This window comes from Palaemon carinicauda, chromosome 30 (assembly GCF_036898095.1).
Source record: "Palaemon carinicauda isolate YSFRI2023 chromosome 30, ASM3689809v2, whole genome shotgun sequence".
In the NCBI taxonomy this organism is placed as follows: domain Eukaryota; kingdom Metazoa; phylum Arthropoda; class Malacostraca; order Decapoda; family Palaemonidae; genus Palaemon; species Palaemon carinicauda.
The window spans coordinates 76,642,611-76,663,596 of NC_090754.1; the positions used below are offsets into that span (position 1 = coordinate 76,642,611).

General features: G+C 45.4%; 1 protein-coding gene across 3 annotated transcripts in view; it reads right to left on the minus strand.

Annotated features, from left to right (window-relative positions):
* The window catches only part of Tgt (tRNA-guanine transglycosylase), a 196,498-nt gene extending 175,962 nt beyond the window's left edge, over positions 1 to 20,536 (minus strand). For all 3 annotated transcript variants that reach the window (XR_011040591.1, XR_011040592.1, XM_068354084.1), the window contains exons 1-2: positions 20,384 to 20,536; positions 17,700 to 17,914 (exon numbers count right to left, since the gene is read on the minus strand). Coding sequence is in view for 1 of the 3 variants with exons in the window: in XM_068354084.1 (XP_068210185.1) it covers positions 17,700 to 17,903 (204 nt within the window). In the remaining 2 variants the exon portion in view is untranslated. The remainder of the gene's footprint in view (positions 1 to 17,699; positions 17,915 to 20,383) is intronic.
* Between the last annotated feature and the right edge of the window lie 450 nt (positions 20,537 to 20,986).

Here is a 20,986-nt window from a genome sequence, read left to right on the forward strand (position 1 = left end):
TTAAAACTAGAGGGTTATTAGAATTAAAAACTTCCATAGCTTGAAGGACACTCCTTGCATCACTAAAAATTGTAAAATTACCCTCCTTCTCCAACGCTATTTTCTCAATAGCGGTTAATATGCCATACAGTTCGGCAGTAAATATGGAAGCGGTCAGAGGAAGTGCACCTCTACAATTAAAACCATTACTATGTACTCCAAATCCAACGCCAGCATCAGATTTGGAGCCATCAGTATAGATAAAAGTTGATCCTCTATGTTCTTTAACATGTTCATTAAAAAGACACCTGGCTTCTAGGTCTGACATATTCTTCGTATCTCCAATAAAATATTTACAAAAAGATATCTCCGGTAACTTCCATGGAGGCGTTGATGATACCTTGAATGGAAGTACCTTATTTCTAATTATATCCAGACTATTTAATAATCGTTTCACCCGAAAGCCATAAGGTTGAGGAGATTTTGGGTGCAACTCAAAGTATGATGTGTGTCTTACAAGGCTTGCAGTCTGAAAAGCTAGAGAGTTAGGGAGTCTTTGCAATCTAAACCAATACCGAAGAATGGAAGACATTCGGTAAAGGTCTAGAGGTAACTCTCCAGCATCAACAAGGAGACTTGGGATAGGCGAGGTTTTAAAAGCTCCAGTAGACAATCTAATACCTGCATGATGTATCGAGTCTAATACAGTATTTTTAACCGGCTTGGGGTGGCTGAAGAATATACCTCACAACCATAACTAATTTTGGAAAAAATCAAGGCCTTGTATAATTTTAAAATAGTATTGCGGTCTGCCCCCCACGATGTATGGGACAATACTTTTAAGATATTCAGAGCTTCAACACATTTAGCTTTTAATGCTTTTAAGTGAGAAACCCATGTCAGCCTACAATCAAATATCAAACCTAAAAATTTAGCTTCTCTTGCACATGGTATCCGTTGACCTTTAATGTATATATCCGGGTCTGGATGTACTCCCCGGATACGACAAAAATGGACAACGGTAGTTTTACTTGTCGAGAATTTAAATCCATTCATGTCAGCCCACTGGATAATTTTATCAATAGAGAGTTGGATTTTTCTCTCAACCATTGCCATTCTGGTGCCAGCAAATGATATTGAGAGATCATCCACAAATAATGTTGAGAGAACATCCTGGGGAATGGCTGAGGATATCCCATTAATTGCTAGTGCAAAAGGGGTTACACTCAGCACACTACCCTGAAGAACTCCTTCTTCCTGGCACTTACTCTCAGATAGAGTTTCCCCAACTCTCACTTGAAAAACTCTACGTGAAAGAAATGCCTGAATAAATAGTGGCAGCTCTCCTCTCAATCCCAATTCATGAATGGTTTTAAGTATACCATATCTCCATGTGGAATCATATGCCTTTTCAAGGTCAAAAAATACTGTAACATGGTGCTGTTTGGAAGCAAAGGCTTCACAAATAGAACACTCTAGTCGTATCAACACATCAGTCGTTGAGTGCATTTTTCGGAATCCACATTGAATCGGTGATAAAATACCTTTCTTTTCAAGGTACCACATCAGCCTTGCATTGACCATCTTCTCCATGATTTTACATAAACAAGATGTCAATGCAATAGGACGATAGTTTGTTGCTAAAAACTTGTCTTTACTGGGTTTTAAAAAGGCTAAAATAATGGCTAGTTCCCAAACACTTGGGTAACTATGATCATGCCATATTCAATTAATAATACTTAAAATAAATAGCTTTGTATTAAAATGTACATGTTTAATCATTGCATATGGAATTCCATCGGGTCCAGGGGCTGTATCATTGCAATGAGCAAGTGCGGAATCAAATTCTCTTTCAGTGAAAGGAGAATTATACGACTCTTCCCTTCTTGTTGCAAAATTTAAAATTTTCTTTTCTTCAGTGCTCCTATACTGGTGACCAGGGGCTCCTTCACACTTGCTGGATACTTTTGAAAAATTATTAGCCAGGGCATTGCTAACATCATTTGCTTCAGTTACATACTGGCCATTCACCTTCAACACTGGTGGTGGGTTGGGGGTGAATTTGCCAGCTATCTTTTTTACTTTCCTCCACACAGAAGATGGTGGTGTTCTACTGTTAATGGAGGAAACAAAAGACATCCATGACTGGCGCCTTGCTTCTTTCATGGCACGACGGAACTGTGCTCTACATTTCTTGTACATAATTAAATTCTCATCAGTTCTGCGTCTACGCAATCGTGTTAAAGATCTTCTTGTGGCTCTGTGCAGGGCAGTTAGTTCTGAAGACCACCACGGGACTGGTCGTCGTTTGAATAACCCTGTTGTTTTTAGAATTGAATTGACTCCTGCTGTATGGAGAGTTCCATTCAGTAAGTCTATGGCATCATCGATATTATCAACTTGTCCTGCATCCCCCTCAATTTCGCTTAGCTCATGAAATTTATCCCAGTCCGCCTTGTCAAGATTCCATTGTGGCGATCCCTATAAAGGTGGACCATTGTTGGTGTTTATGATGATTGGTGCGTGATCACTAGTATGCCAATCATCTAATGTTCTCCAATCGAAGTCGAGAAGGCAATTAGAGCTTACGATTGATAGGTCAATACATGACAAGGTACCTGTCTGGACATGAAAGTGTGTGGGCTCTCCTGTGTTAAGGAGTCCCACATCTTCATTTTCCACAATTGATGATATGATATTTCCCCTCGTGTTTGCTAAAACATCACCCCACAAAGGATGTCTACCATTCAAATCTCCAAGTAAAAGAAAAGGTTGAGGGAGTTGTTGAATCACCTCCACTAAGTTGTCATACAAAATGTTATCATTTGGAGGCAAGTACAGAGAACAAATTATATATTTTCGCCCTATGTCGATCTGTACAACCACTGCCTGCAGAGGTGTACGAATAGACAGAGAAACTTGGGGAACATCTCGACGAACGTATATGAGACTTCCGCCATGGCTCCCCACTTGGTGATCATATGGTGTCCTATAACTAATGTATTCGCGAGGACAAGGGGTATTATGATCAAGTTTGCTCTCCTGTAGACAAATAATTATGGGGGAATGCTCATGAATAAGGAGCTTAAGTTCTTCATATTTGGCCCTTAAACCCTGATAATTCCATTGCAAAATGGAGGAAAAAACTATGGTTTATAATTTGGTAGACCCCTTGGATGGAGTCTTCCCATTAGCAGTTTTTGATCTAACACTATTTTTAGGTGGTTTTATTAAAGAGGGTCTTGATAGATTGGGTTTAGAATTTATGATTTTCTTTTTGTCTTTGTGATCTGATTGTTGAGGAGGTTGGTGGACCTCCACTTGAATTTCCGATTTATTTAAATTGACTTCCAGATCAGAAATATCAACAGACAAATCATCATATTTATTTGACGTCGTAATTTTGATATTTCTTATGGAAGGGGGCGAGAGAGATGGAGGTCTCTCTCTTTTCCGATTAGTAGGTTTTGAGCTACCAGGTTTTTGCACCTTCCCCAATACAGGTGCACCTGGTAACTCGGTGTCAGGTGGCATCTCCATCAAATCAGGCAAGGACATGGCCTGGGAGAGGTTAGTACTATTGTTGGTAATGGGGGACGAAGGCTGTACAGAAATGGGCAATGACCCATTTTTAATACGCTGTGGCGAAGCCTCAGAAGGCAATATGATTACCTTGTCATGCAGTACTTTATTATCAGAGGTTGTATTTCTTTTCTTAGGATTACTGGCAGTGCTAGGTGGGGTTGCTGTCTCCTGTGGTAAATTTACCTTTGATTTTAAGGCCTTTGCATAGCTGGTTGATTTATTCAACATTCTTTTTGCATGTCCCACACTTATGTGTTCTAAACTTTATTTGTTTAGGGCAGCTTCCTCCAACTTATACAGTTCGCATCTCCTATCAGTTGATTTATGATTCAAATTGCAATTTGAACACCTGGCCTCAAGTGTACATTCTCCATGATAAGTTTTGGAGCAAATACCACACATTTTTCCATTTTTGCAAACTTTGGATGGGTGTCCAAATTTAAAACAATTAAAACATTGCAGGGGCTTTTGTTTGAATGGCCGAACTTTAATCCTTTCATTTTCAATAAAAATAAGGAAAGGTACATCAGCATCCTGGAAAGTAAGTATAATCATTGAAGTTCCAGGAACCTTATGCACTTTCCATACATTTAATGGACACATAGAAAGTATCTCCTCCTCTGTAAATTCGTATAGGTCCTTATTAAAGACCACTCCCCTTCCATAACTAAAATTTAGATGAGGTTTCATTTCCAATGTAATTTCATCACTGCCTGTCTGTAAGTTAGACAGTATTGCAGACCGAGTCGAAGATTTGGCATGGATGAGATAACTGTTCCTCCCAAAACGAGATATATCTCCAGGTGCTATGGTTCCTACTTTTTTTTGGATAAACTTACATATCTTAAAATAATTCCCTATTATCCCTTTAGGTTCAGCTAAGAGCCACATTGGTGGTTTGGGTTTTCTCTGTGAAGGCATGGGTACATTTCTATCTTTTTCAAACCAATCAGCAGGTTTGTACACATCCAATTCCTTTGGGACCTTATCACAAAGAGCTCCCATGATGTTCAATTCGTTAATTTTGATACTACTAATATTACTTATGGCATTAAACGCTTCATCATGACTTTCAAAAGATATCCAAGAGTCCCATTTTTCATCTCCAAGTCTCATCCTTATTTCCTTTATCAAGCCATAGCACTCAAATGCTCTATATATATCATCATAATTTGTCTCTAATGGGATTTGGGAAACATGAAGGAATCGTAGTTTCCCCGTGTTACCCAAATTGCTAGATTTTTTAACATCAGTAGAGTGGTCCTTTTTAGTTCGAAGGTCGTCAACAGAGTTTTCCTTAATTACAGTAGCAGAAGTCGTCAACAGTGCCGGGGGGGGAGTCAGCAAATCCAGGGGATGGGGAGTCAGTATTTGAAGGGTCCATATTTAAGGGTGGGATTTTCAGGTTTTTTGTTGTTGTTTTGTTGGGGTACCTGCTTGAGAATTATAAGAAAGTATCATACGTTGGAAAGGAAATTTGTATTCTCCACTATCGGCACAATGAGAGTATACTTCCCCGATGGTCCACTCCATACCCTACCCGAAGGATAGCATCAAAACAGATATAGAGGCACAGGTGTAAGCTAAACCCGCCTGTTAGGACTGAGACCAAAGTAATATGGAATCATCCTCCCCATATCTGTAATGATGGGCTTCCGGCCAAAAGCCAAGAGTCCCACCTCAAGGATTGGATCCCCCTGGATTCCGATGACCCAACCCTTGAGAGTAGTTCCGCCAAAAAGGTCCAAACCATTTTTGGGATGGCTGAGATCATCCAATACTCTCATATATAGCTTTGAATGCGAATACCTCCCAACCATGATCCCTTCTCCCATTCATCTAAGCAGGCAGTAATAACGAATGTGGAAATATCCACGCTATTTAAATAAAATAGAAAAAAATAGATAAATAAATAAATGAACAAATAAAATAAATAAATATATATATATATATATGCATACATCTACATATATATATAACTAAGAAAAATAATAATCATAGAGATAGGACAGCAAGATGAAAGAAAGTTGATAAAATTAGGAGAAGGTCGAAGTAATATTAAGCAGAAGAAAAAGGTGAAAGAGAGAAATTTAGATTCGAACTGGGAGAGCAATTTCCCGAAGTTCGAGAGCCCTCTTGCCCGTCACCAAGATTCAGCACGGGAATGAAATGCAATGCTGAAGCTCAATGACTTCATCAAGGCATTCTCTCATTAAGAGGGCCATGGCATAGAGGTTCAGTGACACTGAATTCGCTGACAGAGACGGCAGGCGCGATATCCTTGGCTGATCACGGAGATCGTGCAGGAATCGGCATCGGCAAGCTGTTATCCGAATGAGTAACCTTAGGCATCCTCCCAGTGTGAGACCTGCAAGGGGGGATTGCCAATCCTAGAGTTCGTGAACTCTGTCACTCCCTCTAGGATTATGCCCTCCCGGGAGAGCCTCCCGTGCTACCTGTTCCTGACAGGAGGGACTGCTATTGGACACCTTGTCTTAGTTGCCGTAGTCGGTCCGATAACTTAGGCCGACGAGGCTGAAAGAAAGAGGCGCTGGAGGCCTGCAGGGTCTGGAAGAAAGCGCCTTGGAGGAGTGAAATCGGAAGTCGACTTCCTCCGCACACCGCTGTCTATGTCTCTGTCCTTGGGGACAAACAAGCTCTTCCCAAGGATGGAAGGGTGTCTGAGTTTGTCGACATCCACGGATGAGACACCCGAGAGGAAACCCTCGGTCATTGCGTCCAGATGGTCCAACATCGAGCTTTCCCGCAAGTTCGAAACTTGGCGACGAAACGCCAAGGTGCTTGAGCCCGAGAGGAGGAAAGTACACATGATCTTCCTGGAACTTCCTTGTACAAAACCTCGGGTCGCAACCGAGGAGGGAAAGGACCTGGTAAGCCCCTTTCACGAGATGGAGAAGAGGAAGGGGTAAACCAGTCACCCCTTGGCCGACGGAAGATCTCGAACGGAAAGTTCCCTGGCAAAACCCTTCCAAGGAATGACTGGGAAGGGCTAACCCAGGTTCTGGAAACAAGAATGTTGCTCAGACCTCCCTGAAGATTCTTCCTGCTCTTGCATGTGCCATGCTCTGCGTTTACGGGGTGAGGACCGTGTTCTGGAAATACGCTCCAGAAGACTCGCCAGGCTGGCCATGTTGCGAAACCCCGACGGGAATCGCGGTCGCAATCGCCCTGGAGCTCGCGCGATAGTAAATCAAAGGTTTGCGCGTGGCCGAACGTGGAAGCACCCATGCGCGGGCACGTAGGAGCGCAAAAGAAAGTGCGCGAAAGAGCGTGGTGAGGAGGGCGAGCGTGGTGAGGAGGGCGAGCGTGGTGAGGAGGGCGAGCGTGGTGAGGAGGGCGAGCGTGGTGGGGAGGGCGAGCGTGGTGGGGAGGGCGAGAGCTGGTGGTCGGCGAGCGATGACCCGTAGGCGAGCAATGGATACTGCAGGAATCAAGCCGACGCTCGCGCGACGGAACCCCAACCCCGTCGGTCCGGGCGACGGAACCCCAACCCCGTCGGTCCGGGCGACGGAACCCCAACCCCGTCGGTCCGGGCGACGGAACCCCAACCCCGTCGGTCCGGGCGACGGAACCCCAACCCCGTCGGTCCGGGCGACGGAACCCCAACCCCGTCGGTCCGGGCGACGGAACCCCAACCCCGTCGGTCCGGGCGACGGAACCCCAACCCCGTCGGTCCGGGCGACGGAACCCCAACCCCGTCGGTCCGGGCGACGGAACCCCAACCCCGTCGGTCCGGGCGACGGAACCCCAACCCCGTCGGTCCGGGCGACGGAACCCCAACCCCGTCGGTCCGGGCGACGGAACCCCAACCCCGTCGGTCCGGGCGACGGAACCCCAACCCCGTCGGTCCGGGCGACGGAACCCCAACCCCGTCGGTCCGGGCGACGGAACCCCAACCCCGTCGGTCCGGGCGACGGAACCCCGTCGGTCCGCGCGACGGAACCCCGTCGGTCCGCGCGACAGAACCCCGTTAGGTCCGCGCGACGGAACCCCGTCGGTCCGCGCGACGGAACCCCGTCAGTCCGCGCAACGGAACCCCGTCAGTCCGCGCGACGGAACCCCGTCGGTCCGCGCGACGGAACCCCGTCGGTCCGCGCGACGGAACACCGTTGGTTCACGTGCGGGCGACCATTGGAGCGCATGAGCGTAGGAGCGCGGGCACGTGGGCGTGCAGTCGCGCGGGCACAGCTGTACGTGAGCGCAGGCGGTCGGGAGACCGAAGGCGCGTAGGCGGGCTATGGCGCGTTGACGAGCAATGGCGCGTAGGCGGGCGATGGCGCGTTGACGGGCGATGGCGCGTTGACGAGCGATGGCGCGTTCTGGCGAGCGATGGCCCGTAGGCGAGTGAAGGCTCGTTGGCAAGCGATGGCGTGTCAGCGAGCGGTGGTGCGTTAACAAAACGCTAGCGCGCAGGCGAAGAATCGCGCAGGCGCGTAGGCGATCGCTAACGCGTAAGAGACTAGTAATGGTTAGCGTGCATCGCGCTAACAGAAGGCGCGCAGGTGAATTAGGAAGGTGAGCGCTGAAGCAAGCTGTTAATCAGGCGATCCTAGACGGTCAGAAAAAACTGTTGGGGCCCATTGGTGCGTGACAGAAAAGGGCGCGCAGATGTGCGCTAGCGATTGAAGAAAGCTGGCGCAAAGAACCACAGAAGTAAAGGTGAGCGCTGGCGAGCAGGAGGAAGATCTACGGCAAGACTCAGCTACCGGAGATCAAGGTCCACAGCAGGCACGCGCTAGATCGCTACTGATGGTGTCCAGGGGAACTAACATGTGTGGCTGACGAGCAGGCGAACGTTGACGCGTCTGTGGTCGCTGGCGAGCTGGTGATCACTGGCGAGCAAAAGGCAACGCGTGGAATCCTGTGCGTAGAAGAAAAGTCCTTGTCCAAGACCTGAACCAAAGTTCTAGATCGCGAGGGCGAACGTGGGCGCACAAGGCGCGTAACAGGAACCAACAGGAACAGCAGAGACGATCATCAGGAGAGCGCTGGCGAACAGTAAGGCACTAGCGATCAGGAAAGCGCTGATGAGCAGGAGAGCGCCTGTGCGCTAACACTGAGCAGGAGAGACACTGCAGAAGGGCGCACAGGGGAACCCTGACACGCAAGGGAAGAACCCCCGTGGGAGGCAACCCTTTGCCCCGAAGGGATCGTTGTCCGTCGGGAGACTGATGTCCGTCGGAAGACCGTTGTCTGTCCGTCAGGAGACTGATGTCTGTCGGAAGACCGTTGTCCGTCGGGAAGACCGTTGCCCGTCAGAAGACGAGGTCAGACTGCTGTCCGTCTGCACCAGGGCTGAAGATCAAGAAGAAGGAGTTGTAGGCTGCATACGGAGATTCAAAAAGGCGCCTCTTAGCACCCTTATAGGGAGATGGGAGGCCCTTACGACGTAGCGGACGGTGAGCCTTACGGCGAAGGCGGCCAACAGCAACAACAGCAGAGGAGTCCTCCGAAGAGGAGTCTCTATGAGTGTACTCTCTCGCGAACGAAAGAGAAACACTTCGTAGAAGAGACGGGTCAGCCAGTGACCTAAAAGGAGCAATCCTCCGAAGAGGGGCTACTGCAGTTGCCCAGCCCCTTGAGCGTAACTGCAGGTGCGACCGCTCAGCACCAAGAGCATAGTCGCACGAAAAAAAGGCAAGAGAAGAACCCTCCAAAGGAGAAAAACTCAAGCCTGGACAGGAAAAACTTCCCTCGGAAAGTTACCCATCCAAGGAGGCGAGCCTCCTGAGTGTTCTAAAATGAACTGGAGAACTGTCATTCGTCACGGGAGTACTTCCAGGAGAAGGAGACACGCCCCTGATGAAAATCTATAGGGGAGGCAGCAACAGGTCAAATCCCCAGGCCTCAACAAGACAGCTCACTCCGATGTCACATTACAGAAACGAACTAGATCGGTAACTGTGAAAAATAAAACAAAAATCATTAGTTAACATTCATTCCCCCGGGAAGGCTCCGAAGAGGAATCCCGAGGGAAAGGAACACAAGAATTACACAACAGGCACGTTCCCCCACAACTACTTACACTCACGGAAGGAGAGCTGTAACCAACACAGAATTATAACAATTATAATTATGTAACTATGTAATTATGTAATTTCAAAATGAATGAACACTAAAGAAAGAACGAAAACCCCGAAAGGAATCGTTCTACAAAGCTGAAAAATCAACAAATACAATTAGATTCATAAACAAATTGAGACAAAACGTACGGCGTAGCAACCCCCCCACGCGGGAAGGAAGCTACAAAGGCGTAGTAAAAGTAACGTAGTAAAAGGGTGAACGACCTCAAGAGAGAGAGAGAGAGAGAAAGACCGAAGTCAAACTCGATCGCGACCAATGAAATTACACCATGGTGGCCTAACTGCCGAGGGCTCCACGGAGATATCGTACACTACACACACAAGCACAAACTCTGAAAAGGAAACTTACTGATTTCTATACTCAAATATATACATAAACATGTAAAAATGTTTACATATATATTGAGTAAAAGAAAAGTAAGAGATTAAGTAAAGACAAAACAAACAATGGCTGCCAAGCGAGGACAAAGACAGAGACGTCTGTCCATGTCCGAGCCAAAAGTGAAAGGGAAGCAGTTCACCGGTGTGTGAGGGGGGGAGGGGTAGCTAGCTACCACTCCCCTACCCCCCTGCTAACTAGCGCGGTGGTAATACACCCTCGTTAAATTCTAATGGCTCGCCATTTCAGCTACGCTAAAAGGTAAACCCAATGTAAATAGCGTGATTTGTATTTCGGTTACGGAACAAACATACTTTTCTTGTTTTAATGAAGATAAATTTATTCCAGTTCCTTACATCTGTGTCCCCTTCACAGCCACTGTTTTTTTTTACAATTGTTTTTTTCATTGTTTATTTTTTCCCTTTCACCTAATGTTCTGACCTTGAACATGAAGCTATCTAACCTTAAATTCAAGCTATTCACATATGCTGCTCATTTTTTCCCAGAAATGAATCAACATTCATCTTACGTGTTAATCCAGCTAGCCGTAGGACAGGGAATTTAAGAAAAAATGTTATTTTTATTAGTAAAATAAATTTTTGAATATACTTACCCGATAATCATGTAGCTGTCAACTCCGTTGCCCGACAGAATTCTACGGGAGGGATACGCCAGCTATCACAATACTAGAAGGGGGTGTACTCACCAGCGCCACCTGTGGCCAGGTACTACAGTACTTCTTGTTGACACCTCCTCAATTTTTCCTCGGTCCACTGGTTCTCTATGGGGAGGAAGGGAGGGTCAATTAAATCATGATTATCGGGTAAGTATATTCAAAAATTTATTTTACTAATAAAAATAACATTTTTCAATATTAAACTTACCCGATAATCATGTAGCTGATTCACACCCAGGGGGGTGGGTGAAAACCAGTGTACAAGACTAAAGGATAGCTAAGTATCCCGTATTTCATATAATCAGTTATCTCAAAATAACAATGAAATAATAAGTACCTGGTAAGGAAGTCGACTTGAACCGTTACTCTGCCTTTATTAAGTTCGTCTTCCTTACTGAGCGCAGCGTTCCTCTTAGGAGGCTGAATCAACTCAAAGGTGCTAAAGTATATAGGGCTGCAACCCCTACTAAAGGACCTCTACACAACCTCTAACCCAGGCGCTTCTCAAGAATGAATTGACCACCCGCCAAATCAAAAGGATGCGGAAGGCTTCTTAGCCTACCGTAACAACCATAAAAACAACAATAAAAGCATTCAAGAGAAAGGTTAAAAAAAGGTTATGGGATTAAGGGAATGTAGTGGCTGAGCCCTCACCTACTACTGCACTCGCTGCTACGAATGGTCCCAGGGTGTAGCAGTTCTCGTAAAGAGACTGGACATCTTTAAGATAAAATGATGCAAACACTGACTTGCTCCTCCAATAAGTTGCATCCATTATGCTCTGCAGAGAACGGTTTTTATTAAAGGCCATCGAAGTAGCTACGGCTCTCACTTCGTGGGTCCTTACCTTCAGCAAAGCAAGGTCTTCCTCCTTCAAGTGAGAATGGGCTTCTCTAATCAGAAGCCTTATATAATACGAAACCCCGTTTTTGGACATGGGCCTCGAAGGTTTCTTGATTGCACACCATAAGGCTTCTGACTGTCCTCGAATAGGTTTTGACCTATTAAGATAAAATTTCAGAGCTCTGACAGGGCAAAGAACTCTTTCTAGCTCGTTACCTACCATGTTGGAGAGGCTAGGAATTTCAAACGATCTAGGCCAAGGACGTGAAGGAAGTTCATTCTTAGCTAAGAATCCGAGCTGTAAAGAACATGTTGCAGATTCGGATGTGAACCCAATGTTCTTGCTGAAGGCATGAACCTCACTGACTCTTTTAGCTGTTGCAAGGCAGACGAGAAAAAGTGTCTTGAGGGTAAGGTCCTTGAAGGAAGCTGACTGGAGAGGTTCGAACCTAGGTGACATAAGGAACCTTAAGACTACGTCTAGATTCCAGCCTGGAGTGGGTAGACGACGTTCTTTAGAAGTCTCAAAAGACTTAAGGATGTCTTGAAGGTCCTTGTTGGAAGAAAGGTCCAAACCTCTGTGGCGGAGAACTGAAGCCAACATACTCCTGTACCCTTTAATCGTAGGAGCTGAAAGGGACCTCTCATTCCTTAGATGTAATAGGAAGTCAGCTATTTGGGTTACAGAGGTATTGGTAGAGGAAACTGCATTGGCTCTACACCAGCTCCGGAAGACTTCCCACTTGGATTGGTAGACTCTACGAGTGGATACCCTCCTTGCTCTGGCAATCGCACTGGCTGCCTCCTTCGAAAAGCCTCTAGCTCTAGCGAATCTTTCGACAGTCCGAAGGCAGTCAGCCGAAGAGCGTGGAGGTTTGGGTGCAACCTGTCTACGTGAGGTTGACGTAGAAGGTCCACTCTTAGAGGGAGAGTCCTGGGGACGTCGACCAGCCATTGTAGTACCTCTGTGAACCATTCTCTTGCAGGCCAAAGGGGAGCAACCAGCGTCAGCCGTGTCCCTTCGTGCGAGATGAACTTCTGAAGGACTTTGTTTATGATCTTGAACGGTGGGAATGCGTAAAGGTCGAGATGGGACCAATTCAGCAGAAAAGCATCCACATGAACTGCTTCTGGGTCTGGAACTGGGGAACAGTACAAAGGAAGTCTCTTGGTCATGGAGGTGGCAAAAAGATCTATTGTCGGCTGACCCCACAAGGTCCAAAGTCTGTTGCACACGCTCTTGTGGAGGGTCCATTCCGTGGGGATGACCTGATCCCTTCTGCTTAGGCGATCTGCTGAGACGTTCATGTTGCCCTGAATGAACCTCGTAACTAGGGTGAGGTTTAGACTTCTTGACCAAATGAGGAGGTCCCTTGCTATCTCGTATAGGCTCCTCGAATGGGTCCCTCCTTGCTTGGAGATGTAAGCCAAGGCTGTGGTGTTGTCGGAGTTCACCTCCACCACCTTGCCTACCAGGAGGGACTTGAAGTTCAATAGGGCTAAATGAACTGCTAGTAGCTCCTTGCAGTTGATGTGGAGCGTTTCCTGTTCCTCGTTCCACGTTCCCGAGCACTCCTGTCCGTTCAAGGTTGCGCCCCAGCCCGAGTCCGATGCATCCGAGAAGAGATGAAGATTGGGGGTCTGAATCGCCAACGATAGGCCCTCCCTGAGAAGGAGATTGGTCTTCCACCACAAGAGAGTGGTCTTCATCTCTTTGGTGACCGGGATAGAGACTGCTTCGAGCGTCAAACCCTTGTCCCAATGAGCTGCTAGATGGAATTGGAGAGGGCGGAGGTGGAGTCTCCCTAGCTCGACGAACAGGGCCAACGATGAAAGGGTCCCTGTGAGACTCATCCACTGTCTCACCGAGCAACTGCTCCTCTTCAGCATGCTCAGGATGCAATCTAGGGCTTGGCTTATCCTTGGGGCCGATGGAAAAGCCCGAAAATCCTGACTCCGAATCTCCATTCCCAGGTACACAATGGATTGGGAGGGAATGAGCTGGGACTTTTCTAAATTGACTAACAGACCCAGTTCTTTGATCAAGTCCAAAGTCCAGTTGAGACTCTCCAGACAGCGACGACTCGTGGAGGCTCTCAACAGCCAGTCGTCTAAATAAAGGGAGGCTCTGATGTCCGATAAGTGGAGGAATTTTGCTATATTCCTCATCAGATGCGTAAACACCATAGGAGCTGTGCTTAGGCCAAAACACAGGGCTTGGAATTGGTAGACAACCTTTCCAAAAACGAATCTCAGGAAAGGTTGGGAGTCTGGATGAATAGGAACGTGAAAGTAAGCATCTTTCAGATCCAACGAGACCATCCAGTCCTCCTGCCTGACCGCTGCTAGGACCGACTTCGTCGTCTCCATAGTGAACGTCTGCTTGGTGACATAAGCATTGAGCGCGCTGACGTCCAGCACCGGTCTCCAACCTCCTGTCTTCTTGGCCACCAGAAAGAGACGGTTGTAGAAGCCCGGGGATTGATGGTCCCGGACTATAACCACTGCCTTCTTCTGTAACAGGAGCGACACCTCCTGGTGCAACGCTAGCCTCTTGTCCTTTTCCTTGTAGTTGGGAGAGAGGTTGATGGGAGAAGTGGTCAGAGGGGGTTTGCGGCAGAATGGTATCCTGTAACCCTCCCTCAGCCAACTGACAGACTGGGCGTCTGCACCTCTCTTTTCCCAGGCTTGCCAGAAGATCTTGAGTCTGGCTCCTACTGCTGTCTGGAGAGGAGGAGAGTCAGTGTTTGCCTTTTGAAGTCTTGGAACCTTTCCTAGACTTGCTCCTGGAAGAGTCTGGACGGGAGCTTCCTCGGCTGGGGGCTCTACCACGAAAGGGCGGAATAAACCTCGTAGCAGGAGTATCAGCCACTGGGGTGCGATAAGTCCTGAGGGAGCAACCTTAGTCTTACGAGCTGAAGAGGCCACAAGATCATGGGTGTCCTTTTGAATCAGGGCCGCAGACAAGTCCTTAACAAGCTCTTCGGGAAACAAGAACTTAGAGAGCGGAGCGAAAAGGAGTTGAGACCTTTGACAAGGTGTGATGCTGGAAGAAAGGAAGGAACAAAGCTGCTCCCTTTTCTTAAGCACTCCTGACACAAACATTGAAGCAAGCTCGCCAGATCCATCCCTAATAGCTTTATCCATGCAGGACATTAAGAGCATGGCTGAGTCCTTGTCCGCAGGGGAGGTCTTCTTGCTAAGGGCCCCCAGGCACCAGTCTAGGAAATTGAACATCTCAAAGGCTCTAAATACACCCTTTAGGAAGTGATCTAGATCGGAGAAGGTCCAGCAAACCTTAGAGCGCCTCATTGCTGTTCTACGAGGAGAGTCTACCAAACTTGAGAAGTCAGCCTGGGCAGAGGCAGGTACTCCCAAGCCTGGTTCCTCTCCTGTGGCATACCAAACGCCCGCTTTAGAAGTGAGCTTAGTCGGTGGGAACATAAAGGAAGTCTTTCCTAGTTGCTGCTTAGACTGCAACCACTCCCCTAAAATTCTTAGAGCTCTCTTAGAGGACCTTGCAAAGACGAGCTTAGTATAAGTTGACTTGGCTGGCTGCATGCCCAGCGAAAACTCAGATGGCGGAGAGCGGGGGGTAGCAGAGACAAAATGGTCTGGGTATACCTCTCTGAAAAGAGCCAGGACCTTACGAAAGTCAATAGGAGGAGGAGAAGACTTGGAATCTTCCACGTCTGATGAGGGATCCAGGTGTGCAGCCTCATCATCAGAAACCTCATCACCAGAGTGTAGCGAAGTGAGAGGTAAGGTATGCTGAACAGCAGAATCTGCACGAGCGGGAGCAAAAACGCTTGTGGTTACATCCTCAAGTCTCTGTTGCTGAGGCAAAACCTGAGGTTCAGGCTGCAAAGGCTGGTCAAAAGGAGTAGCAGAAGGTAGGCGCATGGGTTGAGGAGGCTGACTCCTGGCATGAGTGTCTTGACTCAAGAGTTGCGCTTGCTGTAAGGTTAGCGGATGCGCAGTAGCAGGTTCCTGAGGAACGAGTTGAGGTTCCTGAGGTGTGAGCTGCGAGAGTTGAGGTAGTGGCTGCGCAGAACGCAGTTCTTGTCTCGCGAGTTGAGGTTCCTGAGGCGCAAGGCTAAGGTGTTGAGGCTCTCGCCTTGAGGAGGGTTGAGTTCGCTGCAGCGAGAGCTGAGGTGTCTGCCTCATGGATGGGAGAGGTTGTTGTACCTCAAGAGAGTGTTGCCTCACTGGTGGAACCGCAAGTGGAAGCGGAGGAAGTAAGGTATAAGCTTCCTGTTCCCATTGCTGAGGTTGCCTTAAGGAAGGCGGAGGAAGCTGCACACCGCTGGAAACTGGCAACTCAGTACGTGGTAAGGTATCCTGAGGAGCCTCAACATCGTACGCCTGGCAGACAGGACTGCGGTTAGGCGGAGCGATCGCAGGAGGAGGTGTAACCTTCTCAGCCTGACACTCACGCATTAGGACCGCAAGTTGTGACTGCATAGACTGCAGTAGAGTCAACTTGGGGTCGGCAGACACTAAGGTCTGCTGAGGCAAAGCCTTAACAGAAGAGATCTGTTGCGGCAGCACCTTACTCCTCTTAGGAGGTGTGCAGTCAACTGATGACTGCGGCGAGTCAGAGCTGATCCAATGACTGCAGCCAGGTTGTAGAGCTCTTGAGGTCTGGACTTTGCGTTTGATAGGTCTTGAGACCTGAGTCCAACGTTTTCTCCCTGACAATTCTTCAGCAGACGAGTAAAAGACGGGCTCAATCGTCTGCGGGTGGGAGTGACGGTCTCTGGAAGACACGCCCGCAACCACCGAGGATACTTCTGTGCGCCGATCAAGGCCTGCCGAACCCTTTTGCCCTTCGACATTGCTTCTCCCCTGGGCTTGGGAGCTTGCAAGAGGTCCCGGACTGGGAGGACGACTGGCACGCACAGAAGTACCCTCACGCACCACACTGACACTGACACTAGCACTTAGCACTGCACTGACACTAGCACTTGTCACAGCACTGGCACTATTACCCCCCACTGCACTCTTGACCTTAAGTTCCTTGACTTCGGCCATAAGAGATTTATGATCACTAACCACCGATTCCACTTTGTCACCTAAAGCCTGAATGGCACGCAAAACAACAGACATATCAGGTTGAGGGCAAATAGTAGGTTCGGGGGTAGCCACTACAGGGGGAGGAAAAGGTAGGGGATCATGAGGTGAGGAAAAAAGTGAAGAGCGAGAAGAACTCCTCCTAACTCTCTCTCTCTCTAACTTGGTTGAATATTTAAGAAATCGGACAAATTCAAGTTCCGAAAGTCCGGCGCATTCCTCACATCGATCTTCCAACTGACAGGGTCTTTCCCTACAGTCAGAACAAGCGGTGTGAGGATCTACCGAGGCCTTCGGAATACGCCTATTACAAGACCTACATCGTCTATGGGGTGGGGCTTGTGAAATGTCAGACATCTTGAATCAAAGAGTTAGCCAAGTGGGGATTCCAAATCAAGCAAAAAGATCGTTAACCATTAATCAGAACTAAATAATAGCTATCTAAGCTAATATAGAAGTTTTCCAGTAAAGCGACAGCCGAAATCTGAGAGAAATACTTCACCAAAAGCCGTGAAAATACTCCAAGATCATAAGCGTATCCCAGAACGTCTTGCCGGAAGCACGACAGAGGAAAAATTGAGGAGGTGTCAACAAGAAGTACTGTAGTACCTGGCCACAGGTGGCGCTGGTGAGTACACCCCCTTCTAGTATTGTGATAGCTGGCGTATCCCTCCCGTAGAATTCTGTCGGGCAACGGAGTTGACAGCTACAAGATTATCGGGTAAGTTTAATATTGAAAAATCAAGATTCTAGCTGGGTCCCCTTGCCCAGCATAAATCAAGGGGTGGTGCCCAGAGCTCCGTTTTCTTGACCTGTTACTTAGGTTTCGGACACTAGGCAGTTTGGATGCTTCCTCTGGCCACAGTCTGCAAACCACTACATTGTCATTTCAGCTCTGCCGAAAGTATAACCCCTAATAAATAGCGTGGTTTGTATTCCAGTTACGGAACAAAATGAACAATTAAAATAAAATATTTAAACAACATTAACAGTAAGCACACATTAAAACTAAACTCCTTACACTAACCACACAGAACATTAAAGGCAAACTTAATCTTACCTGAGTCCCAACAGGCATAAACATAGGCAATTCCACGCTGTAATGTGGCAACTTCATGAGACTGGTACGAGCTTTTGATTTCTTGCACTCGGCTAGTACTTTGAAACTAAGGGCAGGACTTGAACTACTACTGCTAGCTGTTACAACTGCTGCTGCAGTTCCTGCTGAAGATGCAGCAACCGAATTCTTTACTAGGGCTGCCATCCTTCACAAGACTGAAATGGAAATCTCAAAATTGTAACAATAATCTTAAAAATTTTGATAGTAATGATGATAATAATAATAATTATTATAATAATAATAGTAATAATAATAATAATCCAGATTTACAATTTAATCATTTATTTAGCTGTATTAAAATCCTATAGTACACGATACCCTACAAGGAAAACAAACTGGTCATATTAAAAAATATGTATAATAACAAGGAAGATGTACAATGTGCTAAACTTAAACAATACAGTATTATTATTATTACCAAAGTTATGCAACAACCCTAGTTGGCAATGGATGTTATTAGCCTTATAATGGATACAACAGGGTAAATATCCCAGTGAGGAAAGGAAATAAAGAGACAGATAAAATAGCATACCTGAGTGTGCCCTAAAGCAAGAGTACTCTACTCCAAGAGAATGCAAGACCATGTCACAGAGGCTATAGCCAGGGCCGCTTATCTATTTTAAGTTGTTTCAAACATAACTGATGACGATACCTAACGCACAGTCATAGCTTTTCAGTTATGATAGTTGACCCACCATATCTCAAAAACTACGGATTTCCGCAAGAAATCATTACAAAAAATGTTCAAAACCCAATTTACATTAAATTAGTCTTATTGTCTACAATCCGTTTATTGCACGGTTCTATAATTATACTAGAAAGCCTTGGCCTATCTCTCTTAACCACCATAGGTCGACCCTTCCATATAATGGATGCATTAATTGCCATCAACTTGCGAGAGTCTATATTGTGGATGCATTTTTTTCATCCTTTCTCCCTCGTACGTATGACTTTAGCTCCGCCTTCTATTGACGTCACAGGCTACTTTAACCAATCAGTGATCGTTTACAAAGCAAAGTTGCCAGAAATCTTATACTTTGAGGTTATAGGAGTGTGCTAAGCATGCGCCGTTGGCGGTGGGGGTAGGTAGGTGCCGTTTGGCTTGTCGATCGAGATTTTGTTATCTGTTGGCACGATAAAAGATAACTTTTATTTTATGCAAAATCAAGAGTTAATTTGTTTTATAATGGCTAATATCATCTTTATGAATCAGAAACAAGTGCTGATGATTTGGACAGCTATAGTGAGCATGATAATGACGATTATATTACTGATAGCGATGTTTATGACGACAATCTTGACATTGAACCTGTTGCTTCATCCACTAGAAGAAGCCCTACTACCACAAAAGACATCACTCACAGGAACAATAAAGATTAATTCTAGATTTTTGCCTTAAATTTTGGCCATGGAGAAAAAATCAAGCCTATTATCATAAATGACTATAATGTTGGTATGGGAGGTATTGACCTTTCAGACAAAAAACTTGATCATTATGCTGCACAAAGGTCAACCAGGAGATACTGGAAGAAAGTTTATAGTAATCTTATAGATGTATCAGTTCTAAATGCTTATATTATCTATCAGCAAAATACTGATAGGCCATCCAAGAGATAATTATGAATGCTGTAATATTTTTGTAAATCCACATTACCAAATGGTGTAAAAGTGTCACTTATTATGTTGATATATATATATATTTTTTTTTACTACGCTATTACTGGATAGAATATTTGGGTTTTTTTTAGGGCATTTTCAAAATTATATTCTTTACAAAATTAGCACTTATAACAAATAGGAATATGTTTTGTAATAATTCATCTTCAAAGTGACTGATTTTTTTGCAACTGTGATTTCTAAAGACATTCTTTTTATATCCAAAATAATTAACAATGTATTAAACAACAAGCACCCTATTCAAAAAGCTCATCTTCTGGTGGTTTCAATGATACCAAATACTTATATATTAGAGTAAAAAATAATATAATTACAGCTTTTTTTCTTTTTACTATAAATATCAATAAACCGTCAACGTCCTTTGGCAGCACCACCCGTCGTCCTTCGTGGGTTAAGTAGACAGCCCAGGCCTCATTTCGGTATTATTGTACTGTATTACAAGGTAATATAACCTACAGAAAAAATACTACTTTTATCTACAGAATATAATGGCTAGGCCTATCACTCCTGAATATAAAGCCTAGACATATTTCTCCCCTTTTAGTCTACACACCGTTTATTGTACTGTTCTATAATTATATAAGAAAGTCTTGGCCTATCACTCTTGAGTAGACAGCCTAGGCCTATCTCTCCTAAGTATAAAGCATTGACCTATCTCTCGTGAGTATTAAAATAGTCCTATTGTCTACAAACCATTTATTACACTTTCCTATAAGTTCACCAGAGAGCCTTGACCTATCTCTCATGAGTAAACAACGTAGGCCTATTTCTCCTGAGTATAAAGACTAGGCCTATCTCTCTTACTAAACACATCTCCCCCTAAGTAAAGACTAGGCCTATCTCGCGAGTATATAGCCTAGGCCTATCTCTCCTGAGCAAAAAAGCCTTAGTATTTAATGTTATCTAGGTTTACCAATCTATCATTTAAAGTACTCAAACAAACTTACCTTTAAATTTTAAATGGACTCAACTACACGGACGGCGGGACGGACCGGTTGGAGACACACATTTGAGTTTTGACAGAAAGAAGTCGTCTGTAATAGTAGTAGTAGTGAAAACCCTACTCTAGAAAACGACTCCTCACTCACTCGGTTGTTTACCAAAGGCTGCTTGTTTACTTGTGATAGTTATTATTATTATTATTATTATTATTATTATTATTATTATTATTATTATTATTATTATTATTATTATTATTATTAATTATTGATTATCAATTATCAATAATTAATTATTACTTACTAAGCTACAACCCTAGTTGGAAAAGCAGGATGCTATAAGCCCAATGGGATCCAACAGGGAAAATAGCCCCGTGAGGAAAGCAAAAAAAAAAGGAAAAAAATAAATATTTTAATAGAAACGTGGCCACTTAGTTTTCCCCCATTTTTAGCTTATACTAACTTTAACTTGCTTAGGTTAACTGGCTATTACATATTTTTGACTGTGCGCGGTGGGATTGTGTATATATTCTTTTGGATATTTTAACTTTCGAGAGAGATTAGCAGTCTCAGGGTCACAGGATACGTGGCTGATCCAATTTAAATAATTGA